The sequence below is a fragment of the Drosophila innubila genome (assembly GCF_004354385.1).
Source record: "Drosophila innubila isolate TH190305 chromosome 2L unlocalized genomic scaffold, UK_Dinn_1.0 4_B_2L, whole genome shotgun sequence".
NCBI classification, from domain to species: Eukaryota; Metazoa; Arthropoda; class Insecta; order Diptera; family Drosophilidae; genus Drosophila; species Drosophila innubila.
In genome coordinates, this window is record NW_022995372.1 from 25,687,039 (window position 1) to 25,711,997 (window position 24,959).

The 24,959-nt window shown below is 33.8% G+C and overlaps 1 protein-coding gene and 1 long non-coding RNA gene across 2 annotated transcripts in view; one reads left to right on the forward strand and one right to left on the reverse strand.

Moving 5' to 3' along the window:
• LOC117780513 (ABC transporter G family member 21) overlaps nucleotides 1-24,959 on the reverse strand; it is a 35,647-nt gene that overhangs the window by 9,935 nt on the left and 753 nt on the right. The window contains exon 2 of the mRNA XM_034617069.1: nucleotides 22,702-23,917. Within this exon, the coding sequence (XP_034472960.1) occupies nucleotides 22,702-23,693 (992 nt within the window). The 5' untranslated portion in view covers nucleotides 23,694-23,917. The remainder of the gene's footprint in view (nucleotides 1-22,701; nucleotides 23,918-24,959) is intronic.
• Nucleotides 16,600-17,067, forward strand: LOC117780514. Its single transcript, XR_004617088.1, has 2 exons — nucleotides 16,600-16,809; nucleotides 16,873-17,067. It is a non-coding gene; the product is annotated as an uncharacterized LOC117780514 (long non-coding RNA).

The following is a 24,959-nucleotide window of genomic DNA, read 5'->3' on the forward strand; positions in this document are numbered from 1 at the left end:
CAATAATCTCAGATAATCACATGCAGGTCAATTGCCCTATTAGTATAAGTAGTAAGTAAACTCATCTATATATATATGCATATGTTCCATTCTGGCTTTATCAAAAGATATGCACAACTTGATTATACGCTTTCGCAGTCGATTGTTTGGTGCAGGGCATAAAGAAACAAAGTTCCAATCTCAATCCCAATTCGAAGCAAAAGTAAAATCATTGTGAGACTGTGTGTGTGTGTGTGTGTATTCATATGTTTATTTCTTTGTATGGAGTTCAATATTACAGCAACGGACTGAGGGACGAATAAACGATTCTCCATTGTCAACTGTTATCGCCGATATCACATGTGTGTGACGAGGCGTTGCTCTCTTTCTTTCTTTTTCGCGCTCTCTCCCATTCCTCTCTTATACTGTTCTGTGCTCTCCGTTTCTCTGTTCAGTGGATTCTCTGTTTTCTTTTGCTTAACTCTCGGTCGATGCTTCGGTTCTTACTCCTCCTCCTACAACATGCACGAATACCAACGAAGATCGCACGAGTCAATAGCCTCAGTTTTCCATCTCCAACCCCCCCCCCCCACGCCACGTCTCTTTCACTCTCTTTTTGTGGTTGCTATGTACCTATCAAATTTATTTAAAAGTTCTCTTGTTTTCTGACACCCCCTCGGCCAACAAATAAACTAGGGAACTTCAAAAAATAAAAAGAAGAAGATTACAATAATCAATTCAAAATGCAGCATCCTCAGTTAAAAAAAAAGAAAACCAAAATTTTACGAAAAAAAAGGAAAAACGAAATGTAAATGTTGAATATGGGAAGTTAAAGTAAATAGACAGTGCAATGAACCGCAATGTGCGTGTATGAGACAGCAACAATAACAACAACAACCACAACAAAAACATCAGCAAGAACAACAGAAACAACAACACCAACAATAATAATAACGCCTGGCACAGGCCCCAAGTGGGGGTCAATGCAGTCAGCAAGAGACAACATCAAACAAAGCATACGCACACACACACACACACACACTTGCCACACGCACACATACACGACTTCATGAATCGCGTTGCATGTGCATACAAAGTATCTGATAAATACGCAGTGAATAGGAGTCTCAGCTGCATTATGAATGCAACAACAAAATGCAATGTCCGGGTTCTGATAGGCAAGAAAATTGAAAACATTATTAAAAATTGTTGCATTCCAAGCAGTACACAATTAATAAAAAAAAAAAAAAACTAATGAAATTGGAACATTTTTGTTTTATAATCAAAAATAATAATTTTACTGGAACTCGTAACCAAAAAGTGGAAATGGAGAACTTGCTTATAGCAATTACATAGATCAAATATACGAAATTAATATTAATATTTTCTTACGACATTTATGCGACAATTCGAGCTCTGAGTAAAATGCTAATTTATTAATGTAGCAAGTTTAAAAAAAAACCTTTACCTGTAGTTTTATGAAAGTCATGAAAATGGAATATTTAAAAATTAAAGCAAAGTTCTTAATAATGAACACTAAATATATTTTATTGTATACTACATACGACTCGTATGACACGAGTGAAACCAAAGCTTTTAAAACCTATTCAGAAGAGCTTGTTTTAAAAACAATACAACTTTAAAATTTAAAAATACGATAGATCCAGGAAAAAGGGACAAATTTAAAGTATATAATTTGTATTAATACCTTAAATATTTTAATCACTTCCTTGTAAATGTCGCTTACTTCTTTAATTTAAGATGTATATTTGTTTCAAATATCGTGGCGGCACAAAAATTTTTATGCCCATGAGTTTATTTGCAGTTATTAGGTTAATTACTAAGATTACTATTCTGGATGTATTCGTAACGGGAAACTTTTTTCTCTTGGTGCCTACGTGAGCATTATATATATATGCTTAAAGTCTAAGCTGAAGTTAAAAAATTAATAAAATTGTGTTTTGTCGACCAATGGCGATTACAAATTAAAAGAAAGTAATGCTTTGAAGTTAATGATGTTCATAACACACACGAATTTCCAATGAAATTTCGTTTAAAGTGAAATAAACTTGGTATGTACGAAATACCATTTACCATATATACATACTTATCTGTTTTTTTGTTGACAACAGCTTCTCCCACCAAGTTGCTTACTCTGAAGTTTTTATTTCCTTCTTTTTTCCCCTTCATTTTTTATTTCTGTTGTCTTTTTAAGCTGTCACGTGTTGCCAGAGATCTTAAAGTGATTGTTGTTGCTATTTTCCCAGCTTAAGAACTGCAAATTCTGCTAGTTGGGAAGCGTGCCATATGGGCAATGTTCAGGTTTATGGGTCAAACCGAAAAAAAAAATGGAATGACAAAGCAAAAAGTAAACCCTAGCCCACATATACAAGGTTATCAGAAATGCAAGACTTACAAATTGAATTTAATAACATAAAAACTGTCGACGCAGCGGAGTCAAATAATTTGATAGAATGCTAAAACATAAGTTAATTGTCACACGAAGTTAAAGAAGAAAATGTACATCAAATAAAAAATATTTACAATTTAGATATGTATTTAGAATCTACATTTGAGAGCATTAATTTGCAATGACAAAAATAAATATTCTGTACAGACGATTTCAGTTGAATCAAATATTGAAACTTTAGAGAATAAACAAATCAAATATTAAACATCATGACAAAGTTTATAAGGAATCTGCGCATATCATTACTTAAATATATTCTACGATTTTAAGTTGTTACATCCAAGCCAATTCGAAAGTATTTAATCTTATAGCCAAAATTTCTATTTGATAGACGTCATTAGAGCGGTCCAGCGAAAGTGTTGAAAAGACAGTTTCCAAAATCAAATAAAAACACAAAAAGTGCATAAGAAACCTAGGCTAAAAATCTATAACTAACTGTTTTGTAAAAAAAAAGAAAATCAATAAAAATTGATATTTAACCGAATATGAAATGCTCTTTAAATAGATTAAAGAAATGCTTAACAAAAGTAATATAAATTAATGTATATAAATATATAGTTGGCAAACACTTGCGGTCGCTAAAGCTACATAATAAAATAAACAAATAATTGTAGTTGTTGCTCTGGGTGTTGTTATAATTTACGTAATTAGCCACAGTCGGAACCCGACAATAAGAGTATGCGTTCCATACTTTTAGGAGATTGCATTGCTTTCAAAATTAAAACTACCATTACCCGTTCTGTTTAACCGATCTTGTTGCGATTAAGTAGGATGATAGATAATAATTAAAGCCGATGGGTGTGGGGGGCGTGGCAAAAATTTAATACAAACTTTATCAGTGTGGGTTTTACAGCAGTCTGTGTGCCAAATTTGGTTGCTCTAGCTCTTATTAGCTCTGAGATTTAGGCGCTCACATGGACAAACAGACGAGCATGACTATATCGACTCGGCTGTTGATGGTCCATACATTTCAAAGAACACAATATACCCATTTACTTACTTTTTAAGTGACGGGTATAAAAATAACAACTATCAAAGTATGATGCCATTTTTATGTTGATTAAGGCCGCTAAGGCAAACAGCTTTCTAGTTGTTCTTGCTAGTTGGTTAAGGGAGCATTAGCTTTATTTTACAGAGAGAGCAAAATGAGAGAGAAAGACAGAGACAGAGTAAGAGAACAAGGGGCTTAGGGAGGGAAGGTCTACCGCTTCTTGAACACGATGAAGGTTGTTGACTCTTTACAACGGGCAAAACAGACGCGAAAATAATATAATTTACACACACACACTCACGCATTGAGAGAAGGTGAGCAAGACAAAAAACACGTAAAAGTTACGTGAAAGTTTGGCATTGCAACACCAACAACACCAAAACGCACACACACACGCACAACACACGCATACTGCTAAGTAGACACACGCAATCAAAAGAAAAATTTTTTAAATTCTTATCTCGTTTTTTATTTTTTGGAAAACATTGACCGATATTAAACAAGTCGCCTTTTTTACACACAAACACGCTTAGTGTGTGTGTTTGTGTGTGTGTGTTTAGAGTGAGTCTGAGTATGCGTGTGTGTTTGTGTGTGCTTTAAGGGCTTCCAGAGTTCATTGACAGAAGCAGCAACTTTTGTTTTGTTTTTTTTTTCTATTTCTATTATTGTTTTTATTTGTGTGTTTATACGCTTTCGTAGGTTATGCTGATTATGAGTTAATTCTGATAATGTCTATATATCGAGTAAATGGTTTAAACTTACAATGATTTGGAGAAGGTTCTGTTCGAAAATTCAAAATTTAGATTTCGTATCGGTATCGTATGCCTGAATTATAATTAAAATTTTGCTATTTCAGTTGTATTAAAGTTTATCGGATTTTCAAGGTCATTTAAATTGTTTAAGATGATATTTATGTAAATATGTAATTAACTGTTCCTTTCCGAACCATTTTTAAAGAAAGGGGACCCGCTTATATCTTTAACCAGCAGTTTACCACAATTTTATCTGTTGAAATATTTTAAAAACTTTTTTTTTTAGATATCTGAAAGAACATTTTTATTAATACATGATCACAAAGTTCTACACTCAGCAAAAGTGTCCTTCTTTAATTAATTTGTTTTTATAAAATATTTCAAGCCTAATAATTTGTTTAGTTTTATAGTTCAAAATGAAAGCAAATTTAAATATAAATAGTTGTTATTTGACAAAAGAATTGGGTCATCAATTAGTTTTTTCCTTTTTTTAAATTTTTTTTATTTGTCTATCAAAAACTTGTGCAATTTATTTGATGTTCTTTACGCTCTGTTTTTTTGTGCCTTTTTATTTGTTTTGCTCAGCTGCTTTTAATTAATTTTGTTTTTGCTGCGCTGTGAACTTATATACATACTTATATTGATAGTACAAGTTTATATATAGGAATAGATTCTTATACATTCTTCCCATTCGTTTGGTTCGTCATCGACTTTATCGTTTGTATTCTTTGTCTTTCATTTCAAAGCTATGACCATGCTCAATTGCGTTCTTCTTTTTTTTGGTTTGTTTGATACGTTTTTGTCTTTCTTTCTTTTTTATTTCGGCGTGTTACTGACCCAATTCTTTTGTTGTTTTCTTAGGTAGTTTTGGTCATTTCTTTTTGATTTTTTATTTATGACTGATTTAATTTTCAGCCTCGACTATGCAAATTTGTGGTCGTCATTTAATTTTTAAAACCCTGTACTTTTAGTAAAATTCGCATAAGGAAAAAAGAGGACATTATTATTAGACATAAGGCGAAATTTAATCTTATTTCAATGTAATAGTTTATTAAAGTTCTTCTTCGGTTCTACAGGGTATTTAGCTCAACGAATAGTTTGTTTACCTGGCTTTTGGGCCTTTGCCATTGGAAATGTGCAAGTCCAACTTTGAAGTCAAAGTCGAGCTGTTGCTGCTGCAGGGACTTCGTTAATCTTGGCCACATGTCGTATACGTAATTTATGCATGCACATTACATACATATTTATATCATTTCCAGTTCTATTTTGTTCTGTGTGGGTGTGTCTCTCTCTTCTCTCCCTCTGATTCTGTATATATATTGATATACGTATATACATATATTTTTTTTTAATTGAATTTGAAAGGTGGCTTAGAAAGCAGGCGCTTGAGTAGAACTCAAAAGTCAACCAACTACTTTCAGAGTTGACCAACTTTGAATGACAAAGATTACACTAGATTACATTATATAAGCGCTACGTAATTGAATTGCGGCTCGCGGTGGCCTGTAGGTGGTTGGCGAAAAATGGGGGCGAATTGATGGCAACTTGACATTAACCGAGAGGAAGTTCATAAATATGTGAAAGAGACGGAGATAGACACAGTCAGCGCTTTCTTCTTGCCGGTTTCACGAACTTTCACGTCACATTGTGTGGTAATTAGTTAGCTGGGAATTATGCTTCCTAGTTTCCCACCTCCCCTCTGTCTCTCTTTTACTCTATCTTTCTCGCTGGTGCTTTTTTTTTGCAATTGATTGGCAGTCGCCAACTGGGCCATCAGTTTGGTGTCTGGCGACTTGTATGTATAATTTAGCATATTAATTGACACAGTTGCCAGTTTTTTCTCCTTTTTTCAGATATTTTTATTTTTTTTTATTTTGCAGTTCTACGCACTTTCTCTTCATCGTTATGAACTATGCAAAGCATCGCAATGCAATGCAGAAAATGTTACGAGAAAGCCACAAATGCATTTAATACTTAAATATATACATATGTTTGTATCTACTTGTATTTGATTGCAACGGCATTTGAAAGTGTCATTGCAACTGGGTCAAAAGAGCTCCATATAACAAACATGGTGTACATTGTACAATCATCTACAGTTTCTAGCTGAAACTGGAGACTGTATACAGACACATCGCTTGGTATTACATCACAAACAGTTAAATATCCATTATAGACAGAAAAACAAAGAGAAAAAATAGCAAAACTCGTGTGCGAATTAGTTGCGCAAATATTGAAAGTGCAGCTGAGTGCAATTTAGTTAAGCGGAAGTAAACATACGAACTCCAAAAAGCCTTGAGTAACCAGGGCTGCAAACGTTAACCTAGGAATCTCAACCTTTGTAGGCTTGAACACGCTTAACAAACAATTTTCTATTCCCTAGTTAGAATTAACATCAGAAAACAACATAGCTTTCAATTCCATCGAAAAGATTATATACTGGTATCAAATATTTATATCAACATCTTAAAAACGCGCTTATTCAAAAAATCTATCATACTTAAATTTAAAAATATTTTGAAAGTGGTTCAGTGTCAAATCTTAGAAAGTATTCATGCAATGTTGCTGAAATTGTTTAAGCTGAATAGTGAAACTATGTAATACAAAGTCTAATGCAATAATTGAAAAATACCAAATAAAGGCATATTATAATAAAAAGTTTTCATAGTAATTTTAATTTTGGAAGTCGCTTATCAGATATAGCTAATAATTGCATGCTGCTCCCATTTCAGACCCTACGTTATCTTATGAGGCTTACCCCTACCCAGCACACTACATCTATGGGGAAAATGGTTGCAATTAAAATGAAATTCATTGGCATTTTCACCCACTGTCAAGTGACAGGCGCTCTGTCAGTTGAGTGATAACGCGTGTCGTGGAGAGCGAAACAACAACAACGGGAAGTGTTAATCAGTTTGTTTATACAGATGCTACCCACACCAGGGCAACAGCAACAACAATATTAACAATAACAACAACATTAGAGAAATACTGACGAAAAGAAAACTCAGTGAAACTCGGAGAAAAAAGTCTGCGACGAGCGTCACAAAAATGTCTTTGACTGCGGAAAAATAAGGCAGGCGAAATGTCATAAACAATGCAATAGGCGAAAGGTGGAGAAAAGCCCAGAGAAAGAGGTGCATCGAGAGAAGAGGGAAGCGAAGAGGAGGAAAGAGAGAAGCTGGCACAGACTCATTTCTAGCTATAATGCAACTTTGTACGATGTTTAAATTAGTCAACGGTTCACGTATTTGTGAAATCTTTGCAAGCAACAACAATAACAAGAAAACAATCGCCGTGGCCTTGTATCTTGTATCTAGTATCTACATGTATCTCAGATATACATCTCTATCTGTATCTTGAACTTGAGAAACCGAATATTCTTAACAAATATTATTTGTAAATATATAACAAAACATTTGTAAAGAACAGGAAATTGTATCTTCTAACCTAATATACAGTACATTTTAAATCAAAATATCTTTCAGTTAGTCAAGGGAGATCTCAGCTTCACAAAGAAAATAAAACACATATTAGAGTCCAAATAAAATTGCAATAAACATATTTAAGCTTTCATCAAAATTATTCATTTTAGGTATATTTATTAAAACAGAAATTTGTAGTTTACTTCTCGTTAAAAAGTAGACTTTTTTGTACTTTAAAAAGTTAATAACCGTTTCCGACTCGTTTTACAATAATTTTCGGTTTTAAGCCCGGACCAATGATAAGCCAATTAGCTAATTTGCCGAATACACCTAAACATAGAGTTTATAAGCACATTTTCTGTAGGCGTTTTTATGACGTTCCAAATATGTGCTTAATGTGTGTTATTATATCACATCACTTTGTTTCAACTAGCCTAATTGAAGGGTACAGTATTATCATCCTCTCCAGTTCCAGTTTCAATACACAAGTACGCACTGCTTAGTGTGTATAGTTTTGGGCATATTTAAGAGGATATTACATAGTTTCGTAATGTCAGACCTGAATGTGGGAATAATATTATTTTTTTATTAAATTACTGAACGTGGTAACTCAAAGGGCTGAAAGTATATGTATTTTTTTTTTTTTGTATATTTATCTTCTTGTTAATTTTTAGTTCGCATAATGAAAGTTAAAAAAAAGTTCATTGAACTGTTTGAACGATAACTTGACTGCTTGGCTGCATAAGCTGCTGCCTTTAAATAGCTAAAAATAGCAAGTTTCGTAGATTGTTATGGGGGAAGGTGTTAAGTCGCTATTGTATGCAGTCTATTATCTAAAATAATTTTTTTTTTTAACATCACCACAAACTTCTAGAAATTTTTAAAATTATTTTTGAAACAACCGTTTGAAAATTTCCGAGTTATATAAATGTAATTTTAGGTTTGTTTTATATAATTAATAAATTAACTCAAAATACACATTCAATTTTAAAAAAAATACTTCAATAAATTTAAAATTTTATTTAATCTCTCAAAAATATTTTTATTATTTAAAAGCATGGCTTGCGTTATTTCAGAATTACCACCTTTTGGGTTGCTTTTAGAGATTTGTAGAAAATGAGCAATATAACTTCGTAGTTAAGTTAGTCTTTGTAGTCATTTCAAAGTTATATAAGTTAAAATTATTTCGGAGAATAGAATTGAGCATTCAGCATACAAGATCCTTAAAAAAGAGATTATATGTACAGTGGAGTGGGTTTTTTTTTCTTTTGCGACAAAACAGTTGTCAACGTCGTAATCTGCGACGAATTCTAAGAAGGTTTGCCCAATAAACCATCGGTCTAAAATCAAAATAGAGCATTTGATATAATATTAATTTTTTTTTACTCCATACAGATTGACATACAGATTACACAGGACTGCTTTACAAATTTTGTACAACCAAAAGCACAAAAAGCCGTTGTCGAGGGCCTACAAAAAAATTAAATTAAATTGTTTTTTAAATGTAACAAAATGGCTTTTAATATATTTTAAATTAATTTTTTTGTACCAAATATACCAATAATGAAGATAACTCATTTTTGTGTCAAAATTTGAGCTCGGACACTTCTGCAACTTTTATATAATTTCATGAAATATACCACTGTTAGAGTTCATTCTTGACAACTATGAAACAAGGGCGTACGCAGGTATGGGCAGGGGGGCAGCTGGCCACCCCTAGATCCTTAAAAATAAAGAAATTTTAAAGAAAATTGTTATGAATTGAATTCCAAAAGGGAAAAATAAAAATAAAGATGTTAACACAGCTCAAAATTATCAAAATCATTGCAATAATACAATCAGCTGGACAACGTGAATTGAGGGGATTTTTTGGAATTATTATAATAGGGCTTCATTTGAAAGTCAAAAATATTTAGAGGACGGCAAAATGCATCTTGCTGTAAACCAAAATAACACCACTGCAGTTTAAGTGGATGTTTAAGACATAGGCAGACACTTGCCAGAATTCACATATCACCGCCAATATAGTATTAATAGTCTCGGTTTTTTGAGAACTACGCCCCCCACAGTGGGCGTGGAAAAATTTTAATATTTACTGGACCTGCCTGAAATTATAGGGAGGCTACATTCTACATGTACGCTTTCATCTTACCAACTCTAAGATCTTTTAGTTCATACGAACATACGGACACAAGTATGTCGGCTCGGTGTTGGTGCTGATGCTGGTGCTGATGAAGAATATATGTGTTAAAATACATACTAAAAAGATTGTTCTTCCTCCCACTTGTTCGCCCTGGCTATGAAACTTCAAGATCCAGAGTTTCAATTTTATTTTGTTATTTTATGTGATTTGACGGCAATCCGAATGGATTCTGGAAGTTAAAATTTTGTTAGCCGGCGTGGGGGGGGCAAGTCCCCCCCCCCTCTGCCCCTGCCTACGCCCTTGTTTACCATAGTCAAATTATTGGTAAAAAAAAAAAATAAGTTCTTATCTCTCACATTGATATGCATGTTAGTAGTCCAGTTAAAGGTCCCCCTTATTCACATTATTAAAAAAAAAAATAAGTAACGGGTATAATTATAATATTAATATTTTTTCGAGTATACAGAAGACGATCACTTCTATAATAGCCGAAAATAGAATGCCGTAAGATGGCAAAAGGAGAATAGAGAAAAGCAACAACATGAAAAAATTAAAATGAAGAAGAGGTAAAAGAAGAAGATTACTGTGCATTAACGTCGGCGTTCCCAGTGATCGGGACGTTTGGAAGTTAAGGGATTGATGCGAGAAAAGGAGGTTGGTGAAAGAAATGAGCGGAAAGAATAGTAACAATGGCAACAAAGTGCAACGATAAAACCCAACAAATGAGACGCAAAAAAGTGCGCTTAAAAAAACATAAACAAAACAAATAAATGTACAAATGTACAAATGACGTGCCGACCGTCAAGTTAGCCAGAAAAAGGCAGCAATGCTCAGTCCTCAAAGACCCAAGCCTAAGGTTTTAAACAATGTTAAAAACGTGCGCATGGCGCTCAAAGTGAGCGACAGCGACAGCGACGTCAACAGCGGCAGAGGCAGAGACAGCGATAGTAGCAGAGCGACGATGGGGCCATTGAACCTGGCAAGTGGAGCTCAGAATTGGCGAAAGTGAAGACCCACTGCCGCAAGCCAGAGAGACGGACAGACCGAGAGACCGAGAGACAGACAGACCGAGAGAGCAAACGACCGAGAGAGAGGATTTAGAGAGCGCGTGTGACAGAGAGAGATCAGGGAAAGAGAGATAAAGAGAGCAAAAGAAGTAGGAGTAGAGGTTTGGAGTGTGCGATCGTCGTACGCTGATGACGCAGTCGTCAAAAGGCAACAACAATAACAATAAAGCATAAAGCTGATGATGGTGCAGAAGCAACAAAGTGCGATTAGAAGCACCCAAAGAGAACAGAAGGGATAAGGGGAAGAAAAATAAAGCAGAAGACAAAATATGAGGCAAGGCAACAATTCAAAAGGCTTGCCACACTGACTGACTGACTGACTGTATAGATAATCATCATCTACACTTCATCATCATTAACTGTAGCAGCAGAGCAGAGACAGCGCAGCAGCAGCAGCCGCGGCAGCAATGCAGTCGCTTCTTGAAAGAAAAGCCAACGCAGCCGAATAATAATGAAAAGACAACAATAACAGCAGCTAACAGCGAAAGAAAAACAACACGCACACGTACACACACAACAGTTGATCACATCACACACACACACACACAAGAGAGCAACAAAACAAACACACAAAACGACGAGAAAAACGTAATTTGTTTAAAATGTAGGTCTATAGGTTTCTCGAAAACCCCATGTGAAAGAAACGACGCAGCAGCGACCGCAGCAACTGAGACTGCGGCAGCGGCAGAAGAGACAGGGGCAACAACATGGCAACAGCAACAACAGCCGGCTAACAGCAACAATATCAGATACACACACACACATTCACACACACTACTTGGCATGCCTTTTTCCCCCATCATTTGACTACACACATGTCCATGTCTGGAAGAATTTAATGTTATACACGCGATTACACTGAGAGAAACCTTTGTACAGACAGTATCTTAAATCAAAAGTGAGTTAAAAATGTTTGTTAAAATTTCAGAATGTATATAAATATATTTCCAACAAGTAAATATATTTCCAAAGTTTAATTTAAGTGCTCCAAAAATTTTTAGTACCTTATTTAAAATTATTATTTTGAATCTTCTATTAAAAACAAATAGCAAGAAAGTTTAAGATGACATTTAAATTTAGAAAAAAATAATTCGATGTTAAAATTCCAGAATATTGTTATATTTATTGCTAGAAACTAACAAAGTTTTATAGTTTATAAACATACACAAATGGAATGAACTAAATTATAATCATTAAATTTTTTCAAATAAGTTGCTATGGAAGCTTAATAATAATTACATGCCTACTTACATAGTTTATAGTTTCAACTACCCAATTATCATCTCCCTATCAACTACCCATTCTTGCCGTGGAACTATCATAAATGTGTTAATATAAATGATTGTTGATAATATTTTCCATTTTCATTTCAGGTTTGATTTGCATTTTTCCGTTATCTTAAATTGTTTTTTGGAAACATAATACAACTTCTATATACATTTCTCTCAATGTATGCCTTAAAATTGTTCAGCACGCCGTTTGGTCTTTTAGCCAAAGCAACTTAAGGTTTTTAGCCGACTTTGCTTCGGTTGATTTTGAGATACATTTGTTTTATGTTGTTTTCATTGTCTGTTGATTTTAATGCAATATTTCTATACATGTGAAACTGCATTAATACAAAAAAGAACAACAAAAAGGGGAACAACAACAACTGAAAACATATTTTGAGTTGTTTCATATAAATTGCATCTCATAAACTTGTTGATTTGATGTTGAGACGTCTCAAAAGCCAAATGCATCATGCCGCATTTTTGCTGTTTTATTTATTTATGTTGGCCTAATGTCATTACACACACAAACGAACAGACATATACACTCTTGTGTATAAATTAGAGTAAAGTCAGGCAAAGCCATTTGGTTTTGGTCTGCTTCTTGTTTTGGCCTCTTCCTCCATCTCTTCCGCTCGGGTTTGGGCTACCTTAAAAATTCATTGGCCGTTTTATAGCCTCGCAATTTGTATGATTTAATGAGTGCCAGTTCAGTTCAGTTCAGTTCAGTTAGATGCATGTTTTACGTGCGTCTTATGCAATTTGCGATATTTTTTTTATGCTCAAGTCAACCGTCTAGCTTTACAAATTACCTGTCGGGCGACCAGACACTTTTAATGAGTCATCAAATAAATCATAAAAAACATTGCTTATTTGACATTGTCATTGGCTAATGCATTTCATAATGCAATTTGTCGACTAACTAAGTCTACAAACAACTCTATGTTAGTCAAATTTAGTTAGATATCTTTTTAATTTCAAAGAAATTTTTAAGTTTATATTGATCCTTTAATTGTAGCTTGGTATTTTTTTTTGCACTTTAAATTTAAATCTCAAAGCTTAAAACACTATATTGATAAATGCAAGGCTATAAAAAGCGCTGCTTCTTCAAAAGATTTTCTTTTTTTACCCGTGAAATTAAATTAAGTCTCTTAAAAAACTTTTTTAAGGATCCCTTTAATATACTTTTATTGAACTCGTTAATAAATATTGTTACACGATTTGAGACATTAACAGCAACATTAATTTATGGTTTCACACAGTAATTATCAATGTAATCATTCAACATTGACAGGCATTTGCTTGCATATTTGGTTAAAACTAAACTATTGCGTTTCTAACGAATAACTTTTTTTTAAAGTACAAAATTAAAAAAACAACCAATTGGGCGTATGCGTAATTGCATTCAAAATGTAAATTGCATATTGAGTATACGCCACGTGTTTTACTTTTATTTTCCTATTTTTTTTTATACCCATTACTTAAAAATTAAGTAAAAGGGTATATTGGGTTCGTTGAAGTATATAAATTCTTGATCAGCATCAACATCCGAGTTGATATAGCCATGTGTGTCTGTCCGTTTGTGTGAGCACCTAGATCTTAGAGACTATAAAAGATAGAGATACCAAACTTTCACACGCAGATCCCAAAGGCGTTGGAGCAGGTCAAGTTTGTTTTAAATTTTTGTCACGCCTCCATCCGCCATCGCAAATCGCGAAATACCGACCGTACGTCTGTATGAACAAAAGGATTTCAGAGACTATAAGAGATAGAGTAACCAAATTTAAAAAAGTAAACAGCAAAACTAAACGAACCGATGATGGATGACGATTATAATGAAAATATCCATAATGATGATGATGATGATGTTCGGAAAAGTTCAAGAACGTTCATTTGGCATGAACTTGCTAAGGTCACATGCAATAGAAGTGAATGCACTCAACAATAGCAACAAGAACAACAAACACAAAAATGTCGGCAACAACAATGAAAACTGACAGCTGCTGTTGCCGCTGCTGCAACCGCAATTTAAACTAATAACTTGCAGCAACAACAATGACAATGACAAAAATTTATTTTTGAATTAATTTTTATTCGTTTGCTAAGCAGCAAACAAGCAGAACCACAAGCCCAAGAACAAGAACAACATACAACAACAATAGATATGCAACTTTCAGCCCCAGACTTCGCTGCCAGCGTCTGCGTCGACGTCGCCGCTGACTTCGCTTTGTGGCTGTGACAGTGACTGTTGTCGACGCTGTCGTTTGCCCTCCATTGCAGTCAACGTCGACGCCCCCGCGCACACACGCACGTGTGACTCTGTCCCTCTCTCTTCCTCTCTCCCTCTCTCTCTGTCTGCCTCTATCTGTCTCTCGCTTCTCTTCTTCGCTATGCCCACACTCTGTGTTATTGACACTGCCACAGACTAACGGTAGATAAAACCCAAACGAGCCCCAGGCGATAACTTGCAACAATGTATGCAGCCTGCCGTAGCGTCTATTTAATTTTCTATTCTAGATTAAATTATAATAAATTGCAATGTTCTCACACCCTTATACCCGCCATCCTTTTTCTTCTATTTCTTCTCTTGCATTTTGCATTGCGCAATGCGCAATGCGCTTTCCTTCTTATGGCTTGCTAATGCGCCTTCTTCGAAGACCGCCAGAGAAGCTGAAACAGACGGCCCAGACCTCAATGTTGACATCTGGGCGCCCACACACACCACCGTACACAAACCCATACACGCAGTCAGATGCACACACATACAGGCAGAGAAAGATACAGATCATAACATGAAGAAATGACAACTCAGCGCAAGGAGACAGAAATTGAAATAGATTTGTGATGAGAACCCAAGAAGTGCATTCAACTTGAATCGAAAGGAATAAATATTATCAAATCTGTAAAAATAATACAATTACACCTTCATAAAGACATTTTTGACAATCGTACTTTAAATATTCAAATATTCAATTAACTATGTAGCAAATCATATTAGGTTTGTTTTAACAGACCCTATAAAGTATATATGTACACATATGTTCGTCTGCCTATCTGTCCGACCGTCTGTATGAACACCTAGATCTCAAAAACTATAAGAGCTAAAGACACCAAACTTGGTATTTAGGTTCCTCTATATTGCAAGCAGATCAAGTTTGTTTTATAATTTGGCCACGCCCCCTTTATCGCCTAAATATCGACATAGAAAATTGCATATCCAAATTATAAGAGCAATTTAAAAGCTAGTAACACCAAACTTGGTATGTAGATTGCTCTATATTCAAGCTTGTTTCTTTTTTCGATCGGACCACTATGTCATATAGCCCCCTTTATGAGCAATCGGTCGAAAATCAACTTTTAGAATAAAAAAAATTTTTCTTTTATGAGATATCATAACGAAACTAATAGAATATGCTTTTATGTTAGTCTTATACATTCTTACCGAAGTTGGTTCAAATCGGACCACTATATCATATAGCCGTCATAGGACCGATCTTGCGAAAATCAAGTCTTGGTATGAAAAACTTTTTTGTATTTTAAGATATCGTAACCAATCTGATACAATATGTATCTAACTTGGTTTTATATATCCTGACCGAACTTGGTTTAAGTCCGACCCCTATATCATATAGCTGTCATTGGACTGATAGGGCAAAATTCAAGTCTTAGTATGAAAAACTTTTTCTTTTATGATATATCTTAAGCAAACTGACAGATCGCAATACTATACCATATAGCTGCCATTAAAACAATTAGTCGAAAATGTAAAACAGCGCTCTGTTAGGGCGTCAAGTAAGCAGAATATTTTTAAATTTTTATCAGTCCTAGCTTCTTCCATAGTAAGTACGGGGTCTCCGACAGTCGAGAATGCTCGATGGCGTGGAAAAACACCAAATGGCAAAATAATGTATGAAAACTAGTTCACAAAGAATAGTAGTCATTAAATGTTATAAAATGTTATAAAATATAGATAGTTATTCAATTATCAAAACTTAAATGCAGAAAGCTTACAACGTTGGAATTTTATCAGAATGCAAACAAGCACCAGGTGTGAATGATTAATTCTATCAAAGTGAATTGTCACACAAATAATCAAATTTTAGCCTAAACAAAAACTTTTAGTGTGACCAGATATTCTTTATTTTTATGGCCACTCTACACATTTTGTATGGATCGACGAAATCAAATTACAAATTTTTAAGTCAATTTTCAAAATCAAAGTTTAACTTAATTAATTTTGCATCATTAATTTGTACTTTCTTCTGTAATATACAAATGTAAAGTTATGATGTTTGAAGGACGCCTAGACCCAATTGTATGTATTGTATTAAAGATAGAAATATATATTCAGTTCAAGCTTGTATCTCAACAAAAACTATTGTTATATTATTATAACTTTACACAAAGATTTTAATAAGTGAGCTTTGTGTTAGTTGTCAAATAAGTCAAATCTTTAATTGCAATCGTTAAAAGTTGTCACAAATATTTGAGACTTTGACGAAATCTAAATCATTTTTTCGTTCCTTTTACGATAACAACATGGACGAAGGAGTGAGTGAAGGAGTGGAGAAAAGGATGGTCGATCCTATCTGCATCGTGTGCTCAATGACTTTAACATAAAACCATGTGTCTCACCGCCAGATCAATATCCGAAGACCATCTGTAGGGAATGTGTAAAATTGTTTTGAAAAGAAGATGCCAAATCACTCTGAATGTAAGTTAACTGCAAATCCTATAATATAATATTACATTAACTAAACATGAATATCCCTTTTAGATTTAGATTTGGCATATAAGATGTACTATTTATATAACTATGCAAAATACAACAATAGACTGACAGCAGCTGAATGAACAGCTGCACTGGATAAAGAAAAAACACCATCTTCCATTTTTTGTTGTGTTCTCATTTCAAAGAAAATACATAATGCCAAAAGCTTTTCTGTTCATTTTGTGCCTTTACCTGCTTAAATCTGGCCTTTTATTATCTTATATCCCTTCTAATGGGTTTCACCTACCTAGAGCTAGCTGAAACTGAACCCTCAATATGTTGCCAACAATGAAATTCTATGCGTCCATTCTAATATCTAAACAGAACTAGCTGAATCGCAAAACGAATCCCATCGAGTCCCGATCCCCGATCCCGCGATAGAACCCCGCACCCAACCCAACCCAACCCAACTCAACTCAAAACTCAACGCAACTAAATTCAAATACGCCATTAAATGTTGCCCCTTTGTAAGTTGTTGATTTGTTGTTGTTTTTGATTTTGTTGCATTTGACACGCCTGTTGCTTTTATTGTTATTGTAATAGTTGTTGTGTTATGTGTGTGCGTGTGTTGTGTTATCAAGGCAAAACTTGACCCACATACAAGTTTATTAACCGGTTTCTGTTAGCAAAAAGGGTTGCAAAAAATTAAAAGATCAACACATTCTTCGATTAGAAGTTACGCATACAATCAAAAACTTTGTATAACGTAAGAGTAAAAGAGAGAAATTTTAATAAATACAGAGAATTGGCAATAACGAAGAAAAAATAAATTTGATCAAGGCTTGCTAATCTATAATTAAATTACTTTCTTTAAAAAAAGCTTAAGAGTTGACGGATTAAAGCAAGGCTTTATACGATCGTAAGAAAATGTTTAAAATTTTAAATTTACAAAAACTTAATTACGGATGTATCTGTACAAAAAAATTCTATATTTATATTTGAATTACAGTTTTTTATTTTAAATTCAAATTCAGTATAATTGATCAATACTCGTATGCTCTTTAATAAGACATTTTACACTGATTATCGTAAAATCCCTAATGTTGTAATTTCTGTTCTGTTGTTCCCTCTAAAAGTTTAGGACTCCCTTCGGCGGAAATGTAAGTATAGAAACGAATCGAGCATTCGCATCAGTTACGAGCAATTAGCCTAGTTAGGAAAATGCGTGTATTCAGCAGTCAATTCCAAACCAAACCGATTCGATGTGAGCCGACATCAACTTGGACTTCATCTCGCGTGCAATTTGTTTGTTTTTATTTGGTTTCTGTTGCTGGCGCTGATGCCGCTGGCGATGTTGGTCGTGGGCGGTTGGTGGGGGCGTGGCTTATTCCGATAATGCTTCAATATGAAACCAAAACAAAAATAAATAAAATACCAAGCAAAAGCGCCAGCCGAGGCACAAAATGAAATCAAATCAAGTGAAATGTTTGTGTTTTGTTTGTGTGCCAAGAATGCGTTGCCTGCCTTCACCACCTCTTCTTCCTCTCTTTCTTTCCTTTTTTCATTCTTATTCTTCTTATACGCTGCCGGGTTCAATAAACTTTAATCGCACAACAACCGCTCGAATTCAAAATTGATCCAAGCCGATCGCATGGAAATGAAATTGAGGCACACGCACAAATCACATTTCAACTTCGGCATCATCAGCATCATTTTTGGATAAAAACACATCTTCAATCCTCTTGCAGCATTAACTTAAGTTCCAAAGTGTAAACAAAGTTAAGAGCATGCGACCCTTTGAAATTTGATTTGATGCACAAGGCAACAATTGCTAAACGAATAGAGACTAGTAAAATACCCTTAAATATCTTACAAATGTTGCGCAGCTTCCTGGCAAATAGTTTTCTGAATAACTTCAATCTTTTTTATCCAATCGTGTTGGATCCAATGCTTAGGATAATTAAAGAGTATTATTTTATATGTGTTAAAGTTTAGTTAAAGATCCAGAAGATGAGTTACCAAATAGACTTATCGATAAAGCATAAATTTAAAATACATTCTTGCTAGATTAAAAGATTAAAAAGCTGACATAAAAGTACTCAAGTAAAGAATCTCATTTTACCTTGATAAAATAGTAATTAATAGTTATTATTTAATAGTAATAATTTGTTATTTTAAATAAATCTAGCTATTGTTTCTCCCGTACTCATAATCAAAATATCGAAACTTATACAGATATACACAACAGATGTAATATATTAATTATTTATTTCTTCTCCCTAAAAAAAAAAAACATCATTTTGATTATTGAATGACACACATAATTCATAAAATGTCAGGTCGCTTAGTAAATATTAAACAATAATTAAATTAGTATTAGCAAAAATTAAAAATATTAACTTGTTTTGGCTTTAATCTTTTTGGTGTAGTAAAAGACGAGCAGCTCAATTTGTCTATATTTTTTTTTTTAATTTTTTGAAAGTAGAATGAACTAGTTCAAGAAACCAGCTCCAAGGCAATTCAAAACTAGTTTTATTATTCGTTTGATTGATAGAGACAATAATACTAATCAATTTGAGGAAATATGCAACGATTTCAGTAAGCTGTAGCTTGAACTGCCATGTAATAAAATAAATATCTGCAGTAAAACGTCAAAAACGTAGAATAAATTGATTGCAAAGATCTTTAATGATGCTGACATCACAATATTTACTTCATTTAGTTAAAGCTTAAGTGATATTAATCTTGGGTAGCTTGTTCAGATTATTTCAGATAATTTCAAGAATTTATTAAAACTAGAAAAATAAAACTAGAAAAAAAAATTGTGTGAGTAACAAAACTATTTCTCCATGTGCAAGAGTTAAACATTTAAATTTGTATAACAAATTGATTTTATTTAATAAAACTTAATCCATGTTATTATCGTTTAGTTGTTGACCCATTCTTTTTTTATATCGTAAGTGTAGAGTAAGTAATTGCTTACAAAAATAATGTGATTTATCTGAATTAAATAAATATTTGTTAGAAAATGCAAACTATTTTTGGTTAATTCGCTTTTTTCGCTCAGTGTAATATCTGCCAGCTCTAGCGCTGTTGCAACTGCAACTAAAATTACTATTTAATTCATTTTTTTTTATTTAATTCGTTGTCGTTGTCACTTGGCAGCTGACTAGCTGACTGACAATCTAACTGCCTAACTGACTGACGTCTATTACCAAATTTGCACACACAAACAGACACACACACACAGATATTCCATAGCTAAGAAACTTGAGATGGAGTCTCATAAAGTGGCTTGTGAGTGGATTCAAGTGCATATTTCGGTTAATTTGAATTGCAGTCTCACAGTTCAATTATGTGGCAAGGGAAGGAGCGAGATCGAAGGAGACGGAGAGGTGGAAGGAAAGGAAAAAGAAGATTGAGAGTTTTGAATTGAACCACAAGAAGTGGTTCAGTTCATCCTCGTTTCGGATTGGCAATTTAGTTACAGAAATTAAGTAAATTAAATTACAATGTGCACATTGTTAGCTCTCAGTGTGTGTGTTTTCTTGTGCCGAGTGCAACTTCATTATGTGCATTTAACATAAATTTTCAATTATTATGCGATTTAAAGTGCACTGCGCATGCACTTTTGCCACTCACTGTAGAAGTTTCAAGTTGTTCTGCTAAATTTCGAGTGCTGTTTTTGTTGCTCTTGTTGTTGTTGACTTTGTGGCACGTTTTATTTTCGCTTTTGCCTGTTGCTCTTCTGATTACTGCAGTTTCTTTTTTGCCTTTTTTATTCTCTCCTTTTTTGTGTAAATCTCGTACATCTGTTGTCGCAATAATGCCTGAAAATTGGTTCACAGTTGACCCAGTTTTTTTTGGTAGTAGCGTTTGTTGCCGATTTTCATCGAGCGAAGGAGAGAGAGAGAGAGAGATTAGTCGAATGGATCTTATGCTCGTTTACCAGCTGCCAACAAACAAAAACAACTTATGTAGGATATACATATGTTTATATGTACATATATATCTATCAGATTGGCACCAAAAACTGCAACAAGATGTTGTCCGTAATGTGGAGCAGCAATTGTGGGAGAAGGGGAATAGAGGAGAGCCCAAGAACCAGGCAAAAAGAGTAAGACTTATGTGCGTGTGTTTGGTAAGTGGTTCACTTTTTTTGGGGGGAAATTCTTGAAATTTGTATGGGAGAAAACGTAGTGAAATTCTTCAGCAGTCAAATCGAAAGATTCATGAGTGCATGTGAGTGTATTCAAGAAAGCAAATTTCATTCGAAGCAGACTTGAAAGAATTTATAAAACAATTTGTTTTCTATGTTTTATATTTTACATATAACTTACAGTCGAACTTCCCTAACTCGAATCACCGTTATCTAAAGAAAAAGTTGGACTCATGAAGACTTCGAGTTATAGAATATTTTTTTTTAAAGTTTATTAAAAGAAACTACAAATTCATTCATGTTAAATTGTGATCTTTTTAATATATTTTTTTATCGTGAAGGGCTCACAAACTTACTTTAAAAATTTGAAAAATCAGAAAAAATTAAAAAACTGATACATACAAAATCATATAACTCATATATACAAATAGCGAGCAGTTAAATTTTTTATGGAAACAGAATTGTTTGTAATTAAACGCTATTGCCACTCAATTTTGTTTGAGTTAGAGAAAATTCAAATTAGAGAAAATTCGAGTTATAGAAGTTCGAGTTAGGGAAGTTCGACTGTATGTAGTTATGTGATGTAGTGACAGAAAATAATCAAGTTGTCGATATATCGCTAAATAATACTACGAGTTTTCAAAATCGAGCGTTCTTTAAAAAACATATTTCTTTACAAATCTTATTTTTCTTGTATCGATTTATGCCCTGCTTCAAACTTTAGTATTTTTGCAGGTCATTTATTAACGTTGTTCATAAAAAATTTAACAAATGAACTTAATTCTGCAAATTTACTTTTATAAATAGACTCAACGATAGTCAACTGATAGATCGTACATATAAATTATCGAGTTAAAATACTTGAAACTCGCTATCGCAAAAATCGAATTGTCGTAGTATAGATTCATACGATTTAAAAATTCAAATAATTTACATAAGAGTAATTTAAAGAAAATAAAATACTATTTTTTGTAAAGTTGATTTTCATAAAAATTATTTGAAATTTCTTACTAGATTATTAAGTAAAGTTTTTAAATAAATTATAGAAGGAAATGCACATTTAATATTAAATTTATTCGTGGCACTTACTTCTCAGCTTGTAGCCAAATGCAACAACGGCCAATACCAAAGTAAGGAATTGAAAGGGAGGAAGAGAGTGAGCGAGGAGACAAGTCACAAATAAAAGTGTATACCTTTAATACATATACGAATACTATATAATCCCCCCAACGGCGACAACTGCAACAGCAGCAGCAGAAACTGCAGCTTAAGTCAAAAACCTGCTCCTTGTATAGAATTTGTTGCCTCGTCCTCGTCCTCTTCTGCTTCTTTTTAACTTTTTTACAAATAAAATAAAAAGAAAACAAATTTTGTGATTTTTTTTTTTGGGATTTTGCATGTAACTTTTCAGTTATTCTTAAAACAGAATGCAGTTTGTTGTGTATGTGTGTTTATGTGGTGTGTGAGAGAGAGAGTGTGTGTGTGTGTGCATTTGTGAGAGAGTGTGTGTGTGTCCCAAATTTAGTAGGTGAAATTTTGGCCTGTTTTGAGAGCATTTTGGGAGAGTTTGAATGGAGTTCAAAACTGGACTTGTGGTTCTAACTGGAGGCAGCAGTTGCTTTCCCTCTCCCTCTCTCCCTGTTTGATTGCTTGTAATAAGTGAGGAAACCAAAAACAAAAAATTGGGTCAGCTTGTTGAAATAATAATAAAAAAAAATAAAAAGAAGGCAACTCACCTTTTGGTATCAACCAAAATGCAAGTTTTGTTCAGATTGGCCGAAGACAGATTATCCGAACTTGGTAATGTTGTTTGTGATGTGTGCGTAAAGTCTGAGGATGTCGAAGATGATGACGACGACGATGATGATGACGACGATGATGTTGTTGAAGCTGCTGAAGAGCTGCAAGTTGCTGTTGTTGCTGTTACACCGATTGCTGCTGCTGCTGTTGCTGTGGCTGCTGCAATTGGCTGCACTTCGATTTGTAGGCGACAATCGGTAACAATTTTGGCCAGATTACGTCGGCTACCGCCAACCAACGGTACCTGTTCCATTGCTAATGATTCGTTGTCTGAATTGTTGGCGTTGTTGTCGTTGTTGTTGTCAATGTTGTTCGCGTTGGCGTTGACGTTAACTTTAGTTTTGGTTTTGGCCTCCTCCTGCCTTTGAACACTTTCCACCACCAACATTTTTTCGTAATGTGTCTGGGACTTGAACGATTCACACTTTGCCTTTTGCTTCTTGGCTTTTAATTCTTCAGCTGCCTTTGGAATTTTTTGAATTTTTGCTGTTGTTTTGCCGACGCTGCTATTGTAGTTGTTGTTGTTGCTGTTGATGTTGCCGTTGGCAGCAGCTACAACTGCAACTGTTTCCTGTTTAGTCAACAACGATGCTGATGCTGATGATGATGACGACGACGACGATGACGACGTTTTAGTATTAACTGCTGCTGGCAGTTGTTGCTGTTGTTGTACTGCTGTTGCTGGCAGAGCTATGGCCAATGTGGTTGGTGTTGCTGTTGCTGCTGCGGCTTTTAATGACTCCTCAACAACTTGTTCAGCTGCTGCTCCTGTTGCTGTTGCCTTTAGAGTTGCTGTTGTTGTATTTATAATTGCCGGCTGTTGCTGCTGTAGTTGCTGTTGCTGCGTTCCGAGAGCGGCTCCACCTTCTGGTATAATTGTTGCAAAAATTTGTTCGCCAAATATGAAAAGATCCTTGGAAATAATCATTATCACCTTTTTGTGATATTTTTGGTTGCCCTTTTTTTAGCCGTATTTTGTTGCTATTTTTACTATGGATTAAGTTTTTGATTTTTTTCTCGTAGTTTCTTATTTTCTTTTAGTAAATGTAAAGCGTTTCTTCATTAATTGAAGCGAAGAATTTCATTAAAACCCGTTTTGCTTATTTTGCTGGCATCTTTTGTGAATTTTGCGCACATTTCATAATTCGCTGGCTGGAAAACGAGTTGGAAAAGTAATAAAATTTATTAAGAGTACGACAAGGGCTGTACAATAAATTAAAGTTATTTTACATAATTTTTAAAACATAAAAATTCACTACTATATTCGGTTAACCGAATAATTAACATCGTTAAATTAAAGTATATAATGAATAATTGATATTATATAACTTAACGACACTTGAAATAGATGAGCTTCGTTAAGAAATGTTGAGAACTATTCGGTAACGATCAGTAAACGATTAAAATATTTGTTTTTCATTTTAATATACATTAAGATACATTTTTATCAGGGCGAATAGTATACATAAGTATATACGATTATATATGTTTATATTGATCGACAGCTTTTTCTTTTAGGCATTAAAAATTAAGATGTATTATTAAATATTGAATAATACTTGTTTTGAGCATATTTATAATTAAAATTGTATATATTAAAAAATTTATAAAAGTTTAAGGAAAGGCTTGAGATACGCAATTGTGTGCTCTTAATTTTAATCCAAAAAAACAATTTTCAACTCAGAATTAGCTCAATTAGGGCCTTTATATTTAGGTAAGTTTTATAATTAATATTGTAAATGCAATTGAGCATTATATTTATGCGTGTGTACGTGAACAAATATTTTAAAACCTTTTTAAATTATATGCAACACGCACAACTTGCAGAAGCAATCTTTATTCCTACTTATATATTTTATTTTAGTTTTGCACTATTTATTCTACACTTGAAACTGACTTGCTAAAAATCGTTTGTATCCCATGGTAATAAATGGGGGAAAAATGTCTATATACAATATTTCGTTGTATAAATTGTTTATTCTTTGTTCACAATTGTTGATGTGTATTTTTAGCTGTCACTTTTCAAATGGATTGCAAACTTAAAACACACAAAAATTATATGAAATTTTATTGTCTGTCTAAGCCGCGTCTAGCACTCAACAAAGAGACACACAAAGAGAGAGAGAGAGAGAGAGAGAAAGGAAGACAGAGGGAGAAGGAGAGGGCGGTTTGATTTTAACTTCAGTTATAATTT